At 44.1% G+C, this 17,232-nt stretch overlaps 1 protein-coding gene across 7 annotated transcripts in view; it reads right to left on the bottom strand.

Moving 5' to 3' along the window:
• Positions 1 to 3,102: 3,102 nt before the first annotated feature.
• Positions 3,103 to 17,232, bottom strand: part of LOC135234056 (cyclin-dependent kinase 17-like) — a 49,015-nt gene continuing 34,885 nt past the window's right edge. For 4 of the 7 annotated variants that reach the window (XM_064298180.1, XM_064298184.1, XM_064298181.1 and 1 more), the window contains 13 exons: positions 15,886 to 15,942; positions 15,042 to 15,156; positions 14,706 to 14,800; positions 14,543 to 14,605; positions 13,920 to 14,043; positions 13,062 to 13,182; positions 11,115 to 11,212; positions 10,846 to 10,951; positions 10,519 to 10,561; positions 10,288 to 10,378; positions 9,640 to 9,717; positions 8,654 to 8,776; positions 3,103 to 7,779 (listed from right to left, as the gene is read on the bottom strand). In XM_064298180.1, coding sequence (XP_064154250.1) covers positions 8,673 to 8,776; positions 9,640 to 9,717; positions 10,288 to 10,378; positions 10,519 to 10,561; positions 10,846 to 10,951; positions 11,115 to 11,212; positions 13,062 to 13,182; positions 13,920 to 14,043; positions 14,543 to 14,605; positions 14,706 to 14,800; positions 15,042 to 15,156; positions 15,886 to 15,942 — 1,095 coding nt within the window. In that variant the 3' untranslated portion in view covers positions 3,103 to 7,779; positions 8,654 to 8,672. The remainder of the gene's footprint in view (positions 7,780 to 8,653; positions 8,777 to 9,639; positions 9,718 to 10,287; positions 10,379 to 10,518; positions 10,562 to 10,845; positions 10,952 to 11,114; positions 11,213 to 13,061; positions 13,183 to 13,919; positions 14,044 to 14,542; positions 14,606 to 14,705; positions 14,801 to 15,041; positions 15,157 to 15,885; positions 15,943 to 17,232) is intronic. The other 3 variants (XM_064298183.1, XM_064298187.1, XM_064298182.1) reach the window with 2 other exon arrangements.

Genomic DNA, 17,232 nt, shown 5'->3' with positions numbered 1-17,232 from the left:
CATACAGAACAGTAGTTTTGTGCTAAGTTGAGCATTTCTTGGTTTATTTTGAGGTATGTTTTGGGATCATTGCCTTGTTGAAAGATCCATTTGCAGCCAAATTTGAGCTTCCTGGCAAAGGGAACAAGGTTTTTGCAATTTAAATTTCTTGATATTTTTTATATTTGCCGAAGTTCATGATTCCACTGAACTCAGCAAGATGCCTGGGGCCAGTAAATGAACTCCATAGCATAAGAACCACCACCACCTTTCCCCATAGCGGTGATTGGCACACTGATGTTACACATTTTGCCCAAGTGACACAGAAGGCCTGAGATGAATTTGGAAAAAGTAGTATATTAACACAAATTTGTTTTTTTTAATCTTAAATAATTATTATGATTGCAAATAATTGTGACACATATATTATTGTGGAAAATATTGTTTTTTCTCTGAACAATTCTCTTCTATTTGTGTTAGTATAAAAGAATAGAAGTTCCCCATTTTTATGCTTCTAATATAGGCCATTACCTGCATTTCCTGTGTCATCTTTACCAAGGGTGTGAATATATATGAAAGCATCGTGAGCTAAACTGAATAAATAAAAAAAATAATTTTTTGAATAAATCAGTCTTTCAAATGCAACAGTGTGGAAATTTTAATTAAATGTGCATGAATTATCATTTCAGGCAGGTTTAGTAAATTAATTAAGACCTCTGTAGGAGGTAATATATTAGCAAGCAGTTTGGACTGGCTGGAAGTAATGTGTCAGTTTGTGGGCCCTGCATGCCCATTGTTAGGTGGGCATTAGCCTTTGTCGTGCAGTGTGAACTAACCATTACCTAATCCAGCTGCTCAATGTCTCTTTGTTCTCTGACAAAGGCCAACAGACTGCCCACTGGCAGAAATGTCTAGAACAAGTGCAGAAGACAACTCCCAGACTTTTCATTTATTCATTGTTCCGAACGCCTTCCTCCGCTATGATCTCGCAAAACACCCACAACGCAGTGATGTCACCAGTAAACAGGACACAGACAGCGTGTAAAAAAATCAGGGAATTTTATCTGGCATTAGCCAATATTCGAGTCTGTGTAAATCTCTCTCACGCCATTTTCATCTCCTCTGCAAACGAGCCTTTAATAATCTTGGCAGGCTGCGATAGGCGTCAAGCACAATGAAGGTTTCTGTCTGCTTTCATAAGACAGCCATTCAGAATGTATGTGTGTGTGTGTGAGTGTGTGTGTGTAACAGAAGCCTAAAGCGCTCCATCATGTCAGTAATGTGTTCATTCAGAGCCGGTTCACTTGCAATTATCCTTCAACTATTTCCTCCTTTTTTGGGAAGAGTCCCAACTTCAGTTCCTTTGGATTTTAATGCCTTTTTTTTTTTTTTGGTTGGAGATGGGCGAAGGAGTAACACAGTTTTCATGTGATTTGTTTTGATTAATCATTTGTCTTTCTGAAGGGAATGAACATGTTGGCTACACACACCTTTGACAACAGATGTGACTTGTTGCACCTCCACTAATAAAAATATTCTACAGTAAAAACCCAGTAGCATGGAGAAATCATTTCAAAATGTCTATGAAAGTATTATTTTCCAAAATGAAGCAAACTAATGAAATCATGTGAATCGAATAAAATTTTTCCAAAAGGGTCTGTACTCAGCACTTTGATTGTACAATTACTGCAAACGTGCTCAGCAAATCAATGCGCGCCAAAAAAGGATTCAAGGTTGTGTGCATAGACTGACACCTATTGGAGAAGAGGTGTAACAAACAATGACAATCTTTCATTGTGCACTTTCCCCAGGTACTGTGTTTAAAATAAAATTTTTTGTGTTTCAGTGCTTTTATTATATGTGTTCAATTTATTTGAGCTAATTGATTTCTAGGTTAAATGCACAGAAATGCACCCAATTTTAGATTGCTTTCAAGTTTAAATGTGTATTCACAAGATTTCACAGCAGGCTCTGCATTGCTTGGCAGGGCAGGCAAAACACAGGCATTGGTCAAAATTCACATCACTTAGAGAAAAGAGGTATCCAGTACTAGTAGACTGTTGAAGTGGCTCATGCCAACTTCACATCACACAAGCCACCATTAATGCCTTGAGCGTAGGGTTTTATTTAACTGCATGAGCTGTTGTTCAGGGGAAAAGCTATAACTTTTCACACTTAACCAAACCATTTGGATTACACAGTTCAGGCTAGCAAGCGAAAACATTTCCCCTGACATGTCACTGCTCTTACTAAAGCCTGCTTTCCATTTTAATGGGCTGCTATGCTATAGCCATTGTTTCAGTGTTAATCCCTGTAAGTACTTTCCCCAGACACCCCAAACACTCCGATAATTAACAATAATTTAATACAGCAATTATTCAGCCATTCATTGGTTTGCGGTACATCTGCACCCTGCTCTGAAATGAGCTTGTGTGCAAGACCAGTCAGGAAACATCCACAGCATCACATACTGTACTGAATGCTGGACCTAGGCCCAGAAAAAAAAAAAAAAAAAAAAAAAAAAAAAAAGGTTTAATAAATTTTTTTTACTTTTTCACAAACATTTTTCTTAATAATTTATCTCCCATTCATTTACAAAGGGCACAAACACTGCTCTTTTGTCATTGCAGGACAGTAGGCCTAATAAAGCATATGGTGTGGCTATCTTGTAGGCATTTTACAGACCACCATCTAGGTTTACAAATAATTGCCTGTGCACATAGTTTAATCCCATAGATATGTGCATTCACTTAACAGTGTACAGTTAAAAGATTTGTTCACAAACTTTGCTTCACTCTTTTGTTTGATTAGGCTGCTTATACCAAGGCATCTCTGCAACCCAAACATGCTTCAGAATTTGAACAAAACAAAATATAAAACCATGATTCCATGAATCAAATTCATAATCCATCTGAAGGCATTTCCTCAGAGGGTGTTATTTGGTAGGGAGATTTAAGACCATGTTCATTCCTGTCCCAATGATTAAATAAAAATGCACAATGTGAAAAGATGAGTTTGAAGCTTTGACGAACTGCATGTGGACCTTTTCATATTAACATTCAAAGAAAAACTTTGAAATCACAAAGTGTGTAGAAAATGAAGCAAGAACCTCAAATCAATCAATTAATTGTCAACATGTTTATTAGAAGCAATGATGTACAAATGACAAGTAGTGGGACAGCAGTAGATGGGGAGAGGGTGCAATTTGTCTTCCCTGACACTAGGAGGCATCATTGTTCACTGGTATCCAGTCTTCTCTGTAGCATAAACACAGCAATATGCACAACAGCCAAAACGATGAAAGGAGAGGAAGCGTAAATTTAAAAGAATACAGATGGTGCATTATTTGCAGTTGAATTGAATCAACTGATTTTTTTTTTTTTTAGGATCCAGCCAACTAAGGGTAGAATGATCAGATGGAAGAGAAAATCTCCAGCTCTGGGTAAAAGGACAAGGACCTGAATGAAGCCTGTCAGCAGTGTAGCGCAATTCACTTTCTTTTCATCCCTGCAAAAATAAGCAAACCACCAAGGACAGGGCAAAAACTGCAGAACAGCCATAGTTTACAGTCCATGTCTGACAAATCCACTTATATGTGTACCTGGGGTGCGTTTCTGTGATGCAACCGTAATTGAACAAGACGATTTCTTTGGCTCTGTACAGGATCACGCCAGACTGGTTGGCATTAGTACTGAATAAGAAGCCTCGCTGTTTTGCAGGCTGAGGGTAAAGGGACAAGCCGCTATCGTACCACTAATATTCAATTCCACAACCACCACTCTATTCCTCAGTACCATCCCTCCATCAATCGGTCTGGCAAAATTTGATGTGTTCTGCAAAATGCCAGGACACCTTTCTTATGAATGAGTGGGGAGTGCCACTTCAGAAACACATTCAGCATTCACTCCCCTACGTGGCAACAGTATGGCTGCTTTTTATTTTTAAACTGATGAGTTCCAGAGCAGCAAAAGAACAGTGCCACAAAGGAATCTGCCATTTTGTGCAAAAACATTTTGTTGCCACCAGCTGTGCTGTGGTTCACAGTCACACAGACAGGCAGTGCTAAAGGAAGACATGATTTTAAATACTCTGAGAAGAAAAAGAAAGACAAATTATTATTTGTATGACCCAGGATGATAAGGATAATATATTTACCAGTGCAAATGTAAATCTAACATCTTCAAGTGCGTAGCCACACACACTCGCAAGATAATTTCCAGTTTCTTGTGCAATTTTAAATGATTATTTAAAACATATAAATTTGAAATTAAACAGCTGTAGGTCTGAATTACAGGTAACCACTGTAAGTCAGACCATGTTACTTCTGAAACTACCCTCTATTACTTTGAGTGCTCAATAACCAAGGATGCCACCTTTTTTTCCAATGTTAAGTCATTTCCTACACATACTGTGAAAGTAGTTCTGCCCTTTCAGAATGCTGAACTAAAAACAAATTAAACCAGTCTCTGAAATATACGTACAAAAAATATCAGTGTTCTCTGTTAGCGACCTGTTAGCAAACTGAGCAGCTGAACACAATGCCAGTGTCAGCATGGTTTCACTCTGGGAACATCAAGTAAGTACTCTTAATCCTGAGGTCATCTGAAAATATAATGTTACACTTCCCCCCCACAGGACACACAATCCCAAGCACGCAGACATACGGCACACACAGTATTCTTCTCTGTGTCACTGTTAGACACTGTTCTACGTGACGTACGCCAGTGTTAAATTGTTACACAGAATATAAGGAAGGGAGAAACAGTAACTCCACCAGGGGGTCCATGTCAACATCATGCACACATCTATGCTTTGTACTATGGCTTCAGTTAAAAGTATTATTGATCATAATTAGTAATGTGTATTGTTCAAGCATTTATTACCATTTTCATGTCCTTGACATCTCCTGAATAGTACTGGTTTGGTCTAACAGTCTGTCAGAACAGACAACATTTTCCATAATCCTCTCGCCATCGAACAAAACAAGACTCAAAGTCTCTCAGCAAAACTTTGAGATTAAGGTTCCTAACTAAATCTAAAAGCCTAAGGCAAGGATCCTAAAAGTTGCAAATGTAAAGGCAGTGGTACTTTTTGTCAAAACCAAAGGTACCCAGCATTTGTTTTTTTGTTTTTTTTAGATAAAAACAAATGCAAGTCATGACAAGGAGTAGCACTGCCCTAACATCTGTCATGGACCTTTGCCATACCTACAGAAAATAATTAGTAAAATAAAAAATAAACAGCCACAGAGGCATCATGACCATCCATGTAAAAGTAAACCTTTAAAGGGCAGACTGTATGTCACATTAAACATCTAACATACAGAATGAAGGATCATAAATGTACAAATTACAAACGCAAAAATCAAAGCACGTTGCATATCAGTCTTGAGGATCAGTTCCTGTTCATCTTACAGTGTATTGGTCCAGAGGTCACACTGACTATGTTTCCACTAAGGTGCTAGAATTTATTATTGAGACTACATGAAGAATAGCCATCAAGGGATTTAAACAAACAGGAGAACAAAGTAGAAATCGAATCATCAAAATGATAAATGACAACATTAAAAAAATACCACTCAATGTATATATATATATGAACATATTTTGGAGATTACTTATTTTGGTTGGGCTATTGCTTTTGGCCGCTTTTTCTAATGGAAACATAGTCATTGTTGCTAAGGTCATTGTTTCTAATATTCCAAGGCAAATGCTGTTGTTATTAACAGCAACCAAACCTCCCCAGTCGATTTATTACAATTTTCCATACATTTCCTCTTTCAGTCAGGGCTCGGAAAACATCAAATTGGCCAAAAACTGACAATCACTTCACATACAAGATATGCTGATATTTTAAAAAGGAAAATAAAACATTTCTTTCAAAGGAACAAAAATTACAAGGATCAGCACTGCCTACTCTGAACCCATTGGTTTAGTACCCTATCATTGGAGTAGAACTGATTCGTTGATACACCCATTTCAGAGTGGATAGTATGAATCATGGGTAAAAGAAAGTCCCTTCACTTCAGAGGGCATTTTGTAGAGTGAAAGAGAGGACCTTAGAGTACATTTCAAAATCAATAACTCAAAGAACCAGAACTCCTGAGCAAAATGACCTTCCATCTCTTCCTACCCATTAGCGTTTATATAAAATCACATCAGGAAGCACTCTTGGAAACATTTCCGTCACACCACAATATCAAGGGTGCAAATACAACAAAAAAGAAAAACGTAATTTTATTTTATTTAACCGTTAGTTTTACCAGGTAAGTCTCCTGAGATCAAGGATCTCTTTTTCGAGAGAATAACAGAATGAGTGCGACAATTTCATTATGTCTGATGTGTGGGTATCCACATTTTGTACTAATGCGTAAAGTAATCCAAGTAGTAAACTCGGATTGTTGGGAAATCTGAGTTCAGATCTCTGTAATACATTAATGCTACACATTAAACCTGAAGCCTGATGCTGGTAACAGTAAGATGCCCAGGTGAATGATCAATCAGTCAAGGGGGTTAACTTTAAAGTTAAAGTTAAACACAGCAGTGAGCAGACCTACATTGTCCTATAGTGTACACGTCTATACAGTTGTGCCCTTTCCTAGTCTGCCTTGTACACTTCCGTATAATTGTATTAGTCCCTAGTCAGTAAAGTAGTGTAGTCTTCTGTACAGTAGTGCCCTTCCTTGCCCCGTAGTGTACACATTTGTATGGTAGTGCATTAGCCTATTCTATTCTCATAGACTGTAATTCTATACAGAAGACCGCCGTCCTGTTGTATCCTGTTATAATGTATGATTCCTTATCCATTTTGAGCCCGCAGGCAGGAGTCAATTGTTCTGTACTGTTCAGTACAGCACTTCAATACCACTGAGCACTAAATGAAAGCGTGTACCTCCATAAAGGTAAACAATAGAACAGAGAACGCAGTGTTGGACACCAGTGAGAGAGAGACAGAGGTCCCAAGGCGTACATGAGCATGCGGGGGTTTTAAATGCCGATCCTCTCTCCATACCTCAGTGAGTCGCTATGGCGACACAAAGCCTCGTATTCAGAGTGGTGGTGGTTTGGGGGGGGCGCGAGCGCGAGAGTGGGATCCAGGAGAGCCAGGTAATAAGATCATTACAGCTTCAATATTCTGCTCCAGCGAATAAACGGCCTAGTTATCAGGAGTTATTGCACATACAACCTACTGGTCACAGCAGTTAGTGAACTTCCAGACTTACACGCCTCATCCTTTAGTGCACACTCACAGCAGGTGTGGAGCTTCCCAGGCCCTCTCGCTCCCCCACCAGCCCACCCATCCCATGCTTCTCTGTGAACAAGTGCAGGAGGGCAGTTATGCAGGAGACAGTTCCACTGAACAGGGAAGTGGAGCAGTTGGGTATCAAGCTACATGAAGTGAAACAGCATCGTTCTCTGCAGCGGTCTTTTATGTACATAATCCAAAAAACAATTCTAAAAATGAGAACTGCCACCAACTTCAAAACCAGGAGGTGTGACTCCCCTCCACAAATTACACTAATTAAAGAGTTCTATTTTTTAAAAAGTCAAATCAATTCAAACAATAGAAAATAATCCTAAAGTCCGCAGAGCAGCAGCAGCATCATGGATGGTTGTTTGTTTCCTTTTTTCTCTTTTTCTTTTCTTCCATCTGGATTTTGCCTTTTGTTGTTTTTTTTTTAATAATGATTTTTTTATCCTTCGTTTTGTCCCTGGACAGGATGGTCCTGCTTGTTCTCGATGGTCTCTCACCCCCTCGGTGGCTAAAACAGCACGCTCTGCCTCCGGCTTTTGCCCTGGGCTGACACACAGACACACAGACGCACAGACGCACAGAGAGAAGCACACAAGATATAATCACCGAGGGCCGAGACACACACACACACACAAGGACACACGTGTGCGTAGGCGCACTCACGCATGCACAAAGCAATCATGCAGAGATGGAACTACACGGCATCAGATGTGCACAATACATTCATAATTAAGCAGAATCCACAATTATTGTAACATTCTGTCATGTATCTATCGCATTTGCCACATCTAAAATTACAAACGTATAACCATGTTTTCCGTCTTTTAATAACTCAGTCAGGTTTAATAACATCTATAGTTTTCTGCTTAAATTGTCAAAGAAATAATTTTTCATTTGAACCTTACCTTCAAATGAAGGACACATGAAAGATATAATCACGTGCAAGCAGATGCTCATTTCAAGCTGGTAAAACAACGCCCTGCACAAACACACACTTCACATTGCAAAAACTACCCCCTCCTTCCCATAATCCCACACATTTCACACTGCTAAAACTACTCCACACTGGCATGCCCACTTACACAGGCACACATGCAGAAGACAAACAATCACCAAGGCTACAGCTCCCTCTGCAGGAATCTTAACAGAACTGCATAAAACCAGTGGTGGGTGGGTGGGGAGGAGAAAATGAATCAAAATCAAATCAAAACATATTTCAGCTGCCCTATCCCAGAATGCCCTGTGCTTGTCTCTTATCTCCCTCTGAAAGAGCACGGAAAGGTGGCCCAACTGAAAACTGAAAAGAAAACGGTCGCAGTTTCTCCCGCTACTCCATAATGCCTGCGTGTGCGCGCGAGGCAGAAGAGGGAAAAGGAGAAAAAGAGGGAGGGAGGAAGAGAAAGAGAGAGAGTGTAATTACCGGAATGGGAGAGGATCGCTCAGCCGGTGGAAGGGGAGGTGAGGGCGTGAGACTGAGTCCCTGCTTTGGCACCTTCTCTCTGGAAATACTCCGAGGGCGCAGAGCCCAGCTTATGGGGCGCTGCTTTTTTTAGGCGGGGGGGGCGGGGTTTGGAGGGAGATGGGTGTGGGGTGAGGGGCACAACACAGACAGACAGGAAATTTAAGAAAAAAAAAAGAGAAAGAGACAGAGGAGGAGAAAGAGAGAAAGAGCGATAGAGAGAGAGATAGAGAGAGAGAAAGAACCATTGAACACCAGAAAGGCAGATGTCATTAAGAAACAGAATGACCTGGTTCACCCTATTTCAGTCGACAGGGAGTTCCATTAAAAAAAAAAAAAAAACATAGCGTTCCACCCCTGTTTTTACAATAGCTCCACCCCCAGCCTTTCAGGAAGATTCATGAGGTGCTGGCCTCCCCTGGCAGACGGTCACGTGACCATTGTAAGAGGAGCCGTGCGGAGAAACTGGGGGGCACCTCATGAGTATTCATGTGGCTGCTGGTGGAGCGGGAAAGGGGGGGGGGCTGTGAACCAGGGGTGACACGGCAATGGGCGGACAGACCGTGAGAGACACACAGCCGGAGACACAACGAGTAACAACAGCGGAGCTGGGAGCGATGGAGCGCAACGCGGAGAACGAGCGAAAGGAGGACATCCACAGAGAGGGAGACGGATGAGGGTGAGGGAGAGAGAGAGACGGACAGACAAAGGAGGAACTGGCAAACCTAAGGACCTGCAGCCGCTCGCGAACCCGAGGCAGAGGCTCCCGCTGCCAGTCGGAGCTGGCTACAGACCCGTCGCTGTCAGGCGACTGATCGTAATACAGACAGGTGTCATACATGTGTCTCTGCTACAGGCCAACCCTTCTGCCTCTCAGATTGTCCTTTCCCCTGACTACTGCCTGGTACCGGCCTTCTCTCGGCCATTTTGCCCACAGAAGCGCCTACCTGCTTCTGGATACGCCGCTGTTCTCTTTCCTGGGTCTCTCTGGAGCTGGATGTCCTTCACAGAGAAGATGGACGCAGCTGGGAAGAGAGAGAACTTGAATTACAGCGATGACCAAATCGGCCTCCTTCACGGGCTGCAGCAGCAGGAAACAACCAGCTCTCCTCACAGCGCCATTTTACTTACACTAATAACTGACAAGAACTGATAGGCGCACGTGAATCAACAGCTAAAAACCAACCGTCACTTTAAGATGACGTATGAAAGAGGTGAAGTACCGTGCTCATGTTTGGGGAAAGTGTCAATGTGAGCAGTAGTTGATGATCAGGAGAAGTAAAATGCAAATGGCATTTTAAAAAAATGTATTTAGTAGAAAAATAGTGAGTAGCAACTTGTATGATGGAATAAGTCATTATAACTCAGCCAAATGACTAAATTAACTCAACATAAAAAGACCACTGAACACTTGAGCAGATTGAGTTAACAGAGTCAGGGGAACTATTCATGGTGTAGCTGAGGAACAGGGTAAACTCTCCGGTTGGAGCTGAGATACAGTCAGAAGCGTTCTGAGGTGAAGCTGTGAAAATGTTAACGTGCGGTTGAGACGGGACAGAGAAGCTTTTTGGGGTGCGAGCGGGTGGAGGACTCACTGTCGGCTAACGTCTGCACCTGCTCCCCCAGGCTGCGGAAGTACGGGTGCCGGAGGGCCTCTTCCGCAGAGATGCGCCTCTTCGCCTCAAACTGCAGGAAGACGAGTGAAAACGAACCGTTTTTAAATCAGACACGAGCAAACGCACGCGCTTTGTCCTCTCAATGCGCCATATTTATAATCGATGCACTCTGTAAAACTGAATGCGAGAGAGGAGGATTTCACCACATACCTGGAGCAGTAATGACAGTAAGTCATGCCCGTCACTGTCTATCCTGTGAGAGAAAATCATAACAAACATTTTAATGACAGCAATAGTAACAAGTTGCATTTTTGATAAAACCTTACTCCAAGGATATCAGATGCCTTTGCAGTAGCCACAAAAAATCTGCATAACCCCTGTGGAGATTATGACAAGCATTTATGACAACGAATATAAATCTAATATGACAGACAGACAGACTCAAAGAGAAGGCTGCCATTCAGAGAGTTCATTCAGTCAGAAAGAGAGACAGACAGACGCATACAGATAAACCAGTAGGCAGAAAAAGAGGCGGACCTTGGCGCGTGATTGACGAGGGGCTCGGCATGGTAGCGGGGGAAGTTGTATGTTTTGAACTCCTCGTTGCTGGTGACTCCTGACCAGGTCTCCTCTGTGGGAGTGCCTAAGTGGAAGAAGACATGGACTGTAAATCATTTTAATATACTACACACACGCCCGCACAAACACATACTAAAGAGCCAGCCAACACTGCATTAAACACACAACCAGTCAACGCACCATATTAAATGCACACACAAAGACTGAGAGCTGCGCCAGTACTTCACCTAGGATACGGAATATCAAATGCAGTTCATCTTCCACGGTGGATCCTGGGAAGAGAGGCCTTCCTGTCACCATCTCATAGAATATGCATCCAACCCCCCTGGACAAAGGGAGAGAAACAGAGAGACAGGTGTTGCTATTCATTACCATATAATCTGTAATATTGCACAGTGATTTACAAGGCTGACACATACAGAGCACATGGTCAGAGCAGGAACAAGGGCTTGGGTACAGAATAGCAAGTACCACTTCAGTGATAAAGCATGGAACAAGTGACAAGCCAAGATAAGCACACAGCCAATTTAACACAAACATACACATACTGATTAAAATGACCAAAAGGAAACACTTTGCACTACTTAAAAAAAACCAAAATACATATACTATACATAACTATACACGCAACATAAGAGAAATGCAAGTGAGATCTAACTTGAGATCTAATTAAAATTTTATTTGCACATAGGAGTCTGGTAACTGCAAAAGTGTTGCGATATTGATAATTATTCAGTTTAAATTTCAGCTTCTTTTCAGCATTCCTTCTTTGGCTGTCGATCAAGGATAACAAGATCGATTTTATTAAAAACAGAGCAGCCTGCCAGCATGGCGCAATCATATATCTATCTTGAGAGGAGAACAAGATTTTAACCGCCGATAGAGATCGCCTGTGCCGAACCTGCTGGCGAGGAGACCGCAGTCAGCAGACAACCGTGAGTCACCACCACATCAAAGCGCTTCAGCTGAATGAACGTGAGGTTACGCTGTGTTTGCACCACAGTGCACACAAAATTCAGCTTCCCTTATTACACTGAGAAATGAGGCGCTTCCTGATTAGAATACAGAGTTTGGCCGGAGATGGATGGAGTCACTGGTGGTGTGGGCTCCTCCAGTCCTGCACCACCCTGCTGGCTGTCTGTGGAATGAGGAGGACAGCGGCCCGTGTCCTGACCCCATCACTGCCCCCAGCCCCATCAGACATAGGCAGAATGCTCTTCCGGCACGTGACCAACATAATAAGGGAGAATAAAGAGCAGAGGGCATGTGCCCCCCCCCTGGGGAGAGTGGTTTGCTGGAGAGGGGGGGGGGGAGCTGAAAGCTGGCAGTGTTTACTAATGCAGGATCTGAGGGGAGAAAAACAAACAGAAGAAAGGCGCCCCGGGCAGACTCCGGCACTGCCACACTCTCCCCTGCCCACGGCTGCATCGCACATACTCAGAATGAGCAGAGAGAGGGGGAAATGAAAGCAGGGAAAGGAGGGCACAAGGGGGCGGACAAAAAGGAGGTCAGGGCTCCAGGACATGGAAGAGAAACCGGAAAAGAGAGAGAGAGAGAGAGAGGGAGAGAGAGACAAACAGAGACAGACAGAGAGAGCGAGAGAGAGAGAGAGAAAGACAGAGAGACAGACAGAGATAGACAGAGAGAGCGAGAGAGAGAGAGAAAGACAGAGAGACAGACAGAGATAGACAGAGAGATAGATGGGATGACACACGTGTCTCTTTGCCTTCCACAAAGGTCACTCACAATGTCCATCTGACCCAGTTTAAAGCTGCGTCATGTGCCCACAGAAAGAGAGGAGAGGGGGAAACGAGAGGGGGAGGAGAGGGGGTGCAGAGTAAAGGATGGGAGAGGAAGGATGAGGGTAGAGGACAGGACAGGAAGCACATGCAAGGGGTAAAGGAGAGGGGGAACAGAGGAGAATGAGAATAGAGGAGACGAGAGAGGGAGAGGAGAGGTGGGTACTACAAAGATGGGGTAGCAATAACAATGAGCCTAATTTCATGAAAATGAATGACCTTGAATGTTTTGTGCATTAACAAGAATAGAGAAAACAAAGCTGAGTTTGCATGTCCGTGTAACAGATACTTAAGTCCATGGCGCTATGCATGCGTGTCATGCTAATGTGAGTGTGTGTGAGTGTGTGTGCGCGCGCGTGTGTGTGCGTCTCTCACCACATATCAATGGGTGTGGAGTACTCCGTGGACCCCAGCAGCACGTCGGGCGGACGGTACCACAGCGTCACCACTTCGTTAGAGTAAGTCTTGGTGGGCACCGACTTGGCCCGGGCCAGACCTGGGACAAAAAAAAGAAGCGTTTCCTGATTCATAGCATGGTGTCTGTTGCTCTTCTGTGAATATTCTCTGGATTCACTTCATGAACTGAGAGTGATGTTGATAACAGACAGGTTAAGTTTTTTGATTTTGTGCTCTTCATACCAGGAATATGTTAATGTTACATTCCATTTTAAAGATGGATTCGTTTTTGCCGCAAAAACAATTCCAAGCATTGAGTTCAAATCTTGTGAAACTATTGTTGCTTCTAAAGTATGTATTCATTGCTTGGCAAACTTTTATTATTATATTACCCTACTATTGTTCTTTTCTTCTTGTTTTGTTCTTTCCATATCATTCAATTTAATCTCTTGCCCTTGTAACTCGGCACCATTGAAAACGAAGGTCTTTCCCTCAATGTGTCCGCGAGACGCAAATAAAGGTGGACAGTAATGGCTGTTGATGCAAACTCTGGCTGACCTGTTTCAAAATCACATCCCCGAGGCTGACATGCGTTTCTCTGATATAACACGTAATAACAAAGAACAGCTTCTCTGCCAGCTGAATTCCCCAAACGTCAGCCAGCTGCTGGCAGAGATTATAGCGATACCATAGCGGAGGGTATTGCAACATATTGCAACACAAAGAGATTACTGCAGAAACCCAAGACCTGTCAGTCTACGCGAGTGGCTTCCTGGAATAGGGATTTGTATGCATTGTGTGTGTGTGTGTGTGTGTGTGTCAGACCGCCTGGCTCACCGAAGTCAGCCAGTTTGAGCTCGCCCTTGTCGTTGATCAGCAGGTTCTGGGGTTTGAGGTCTCTGTGCAGCACCTTCCTCCTGTGGCAGTAAGACAGGCCCCGCAACAGCTGGAACAGGAAGATCTACAGCACACAGGGGGAGAGAGAGAGAGAGAGGTAGGGGGGAGGGGGGAGGGACGGAGAGGAGAGGGAGGAGAGAGAGGGGGAAGGAGAGAGAGCGAGGGAGAGGGAGGGGGGAGGGGGGAGGGACGGAGAGAGGGAGAGGGGGAGAAGGATGGGGAGAGAGAGAGGGAGGGAGGAAGAGAGAGAAAGTGTGTGAGAGGGAGACGGAGAGACAGAGCGAAAGAGAGAGGGAGGAAGGGAGGGTGCGAGAGAGAGAAAGAGGAGGACAGTGACATAATTGGAGAAATGGAGTGTGAAGAAAACAGCAATCAGGAGAAGAGAGGAAAGGACAGAGAAAACAAGATGGCAGAGAACATTCACACGCAAGTTACAAAAAGGACATCCTCAGTTTGTAAATACATGCACACCAATGATATACAGAGATATACAGAGCATAGCTCTGCTTCTGAGACTCATCAACACAAACACACACTTGTGCAAACGCACGTCTCACGCTTACCTTCACATTATGCACACTCATGATGCTCCCACAGTCATCCATGTACTGCTTCAGGTCCCGCTCCTGGAACAGAGAGAGAGAGAGGCGTATGTGCAGGGCAATCAAACAAGGACTGTGGGAGAGGTTCTCACAAACAGACAGACGGACAGACAGACTGACTCACCAGGTACTCAAACACAAGTGTCAGGCACTTGTCTGTGTGGATGATGTCATGGAGAGTCACGATGTTGGCGTGCTTCAGGTCCTTCAGGAGGGACACTGAAAGAGACAGAATGATTTACGCTCGTAATGTATTCATTTACAGTCAAAAATAAATGAACAATAACACCGTAATAATATTCTTCCACTTAAAAACATCAGCAGCACCCATTTGCTTCATAAACCGAACCAAAAGAAGACAGACACGAAACATTTCAGTTCACGCGCAAACACGACTGTTGGGCACTGAGACGGCGCGTGTCTGCTGCCGATTGGCCGCGTGACGTCTGGGGGGCGTTACCCTCTCGGATGGCGGTGCAGGGCGCCCCCTCCTCGTGCTCCAGGCGGATCTCTTTCAGGGCCACCAGGTTGTCTGTCAGTTTGCTGCGGCCCTTGAACACCGTGGCGTAGGTCCCCTGGGGGCAGAGAGGGGAAGAGCGAGGGACAGAAACAGAAGACGTGGATAGATGTTGAGAGAAAGAGGGAACACAGGACAGAGAAAAAAAGTGTCATGGATGGGAATAAGATCGTATCCCTTATACTGGGTTTGTTAAAGGGATTCCAAGACAGTCATGGATACTTGGGGATCACCATAATGGCCCTAAGAGCTCATTAAACCGGGGTAATGTAGCCAAGCCACCAAGGAAGTCAATGAACGCATGTGGGGCTGGCTCAGTTTGCACATAAGGATTGATGTACAGTTTCAGTCCGCGCGCAGAGCATGCCCAAACAGCCCCAAACTGATCAATCTCCTGTCTGCTGGCGGCCATCCTGGAGCATCTGATGGATTCGTTTCCTTTCCCACCTCCCCTGTGAGCAGCACCTGCCAGCCTGGACACTCATTGTGCACTGTGTATCTGACAAGGTCCATTGCTAAGTCACTGGCTCTGTCCATGGTGCTATTCTAGATCTATGGGGGGGTGAGTGGTTACTGTCCATGGTGCTGCCTCATGTGAGAAGAGTCACTGGTACTGGCTGTCACTGTCTGTGGGAAGAGTCCCGTTGTCTGTTCCAGCTCTACGCACGCATGACTTTCACTGTGTGTAGGCAGAACGGCACTGGCGCAGGCTATCTGTGAGAGCTCTGACTCCAACACACGTTCCCAATGGGCCTTGTTCTGCCTCTGCAGGTCGATATGCTCTTACCTCGCCCAGCTTGTCAAGCTTGATGTACGTCTCCAACTTGCCGAAGCCGATCTCAGACTGCAAAGGAAAAGAAAATAGGATTTTGAGACCCGCTTTAGCCTTTATCCAACACTATTTCCGCTCTAGGAACGGGCACTTACATCAGCGTTTACAGAACAACAAAATGGCACCCTCCCCTCCAAACACACTCTGTGCTTCATTAAAACAGGGCAGCGTTCAGGCGGTGGTGACGCTCTCACCCTGGGGGGGTTGTGTTCAGAGGACAGAGTCAGCCATGAGGATGAGCCCCTGTTTCCGCCCGGATACGGTGATCGCTCGGGGGGGGGAGCAAGACAAAAAGCAGCCTGCACAGGACCGCAAAAAGACCTGTGACAGCCTGTGAGGTGAGTCGGCAGAATCAGAGTAATGCGTTCTAGAACATCTGGAACCGCAGGCGATGTGGCGCACGGACCAATGAACCGCGAGGAACAAGGCTAATGCGAATCCCATTCGCTATGCGGGAGTCGCCGTGGAGACACGGTTTTATTTTTATTTATGAACAGCCCCCTCCCTGAGGTTTCAAACCCCTCCTGTCAGTCAGCCCTAAGTGGTACATGCTGCTGGTCACCACTAGGAGGCAATGTTGTGTCGCCCACGCAGGAAGCTAACGCTAACGTACAGATGAACACCGCGTATGGCCCATATAGAGGTGCATACTGCATATGCCAGGGCTGCAAATTTATCCGGAATAAGAAGTATTTCACATAATATGATGGATAGCGAAGAAACAATGCAGAGTTTCAAAATGCAGCACAAACACAACTACTAGAGGGATCCCCAGAGCAGAATGTCCTCTTTTTATTGGTTCAGTTCTTTAAGCCAGGTTGTCAACAATGACTGAATGCATCAGCTCTATGCCAGGAGGACAACAAGAAAAAGTCTCCCAGATCTACTGTTTAGAACAAGATAAAGAATGAATAACTTATTCTTAAGGAAAAATTTAAAAATGGACTACATAAGGTTAAACATGGTCAAACACAAGTACTAAGCACGACTCCGCCTTGCAAGGCAAACATGCTGTAAGAGGTCAGAAAAATCGTGAGCGTAGGCATGCACAACCAATAGCGCAGTGACAATAACAAGAAAATATCTCCAGTGACCAAGATAGCTAATGAAGCATGTGATCTGTTAATAGGCATGTCTATATACACAGTCACACACACACACACATCATAAATGCACGCACATGCCAAGGCAAACAAATGCAATCGGACAGGCAAGTCTGTAAATTATTGTCAGTCCCTGTATATTTTCCGCTGCGTATCTACTGTCATCAGTCCTTGGCTGTTAGCTCTCCTGTAATGGGGC

Source organism: Anguilla rostrata, chromosome 11 (genome assembly GCF_018555375.3).
Source record: "Anguilla rostrata isolate EN2019 chromosome 11, ASM1855537v3, whole genome shotgun sequence".
In the NCBI taxonomy this organism is placed as follows: Eukaryota; Metazoa; Chordata; class Actinopteri; order Anguilliformes; family Anguillidae; genus Anguilla; species Anguilla rostrata.
The sequence above is the reverse complement of the archived record's forward strand: the minus strand, read 5'-3'. Positions and strand labels throughout refer to the sequence as shown.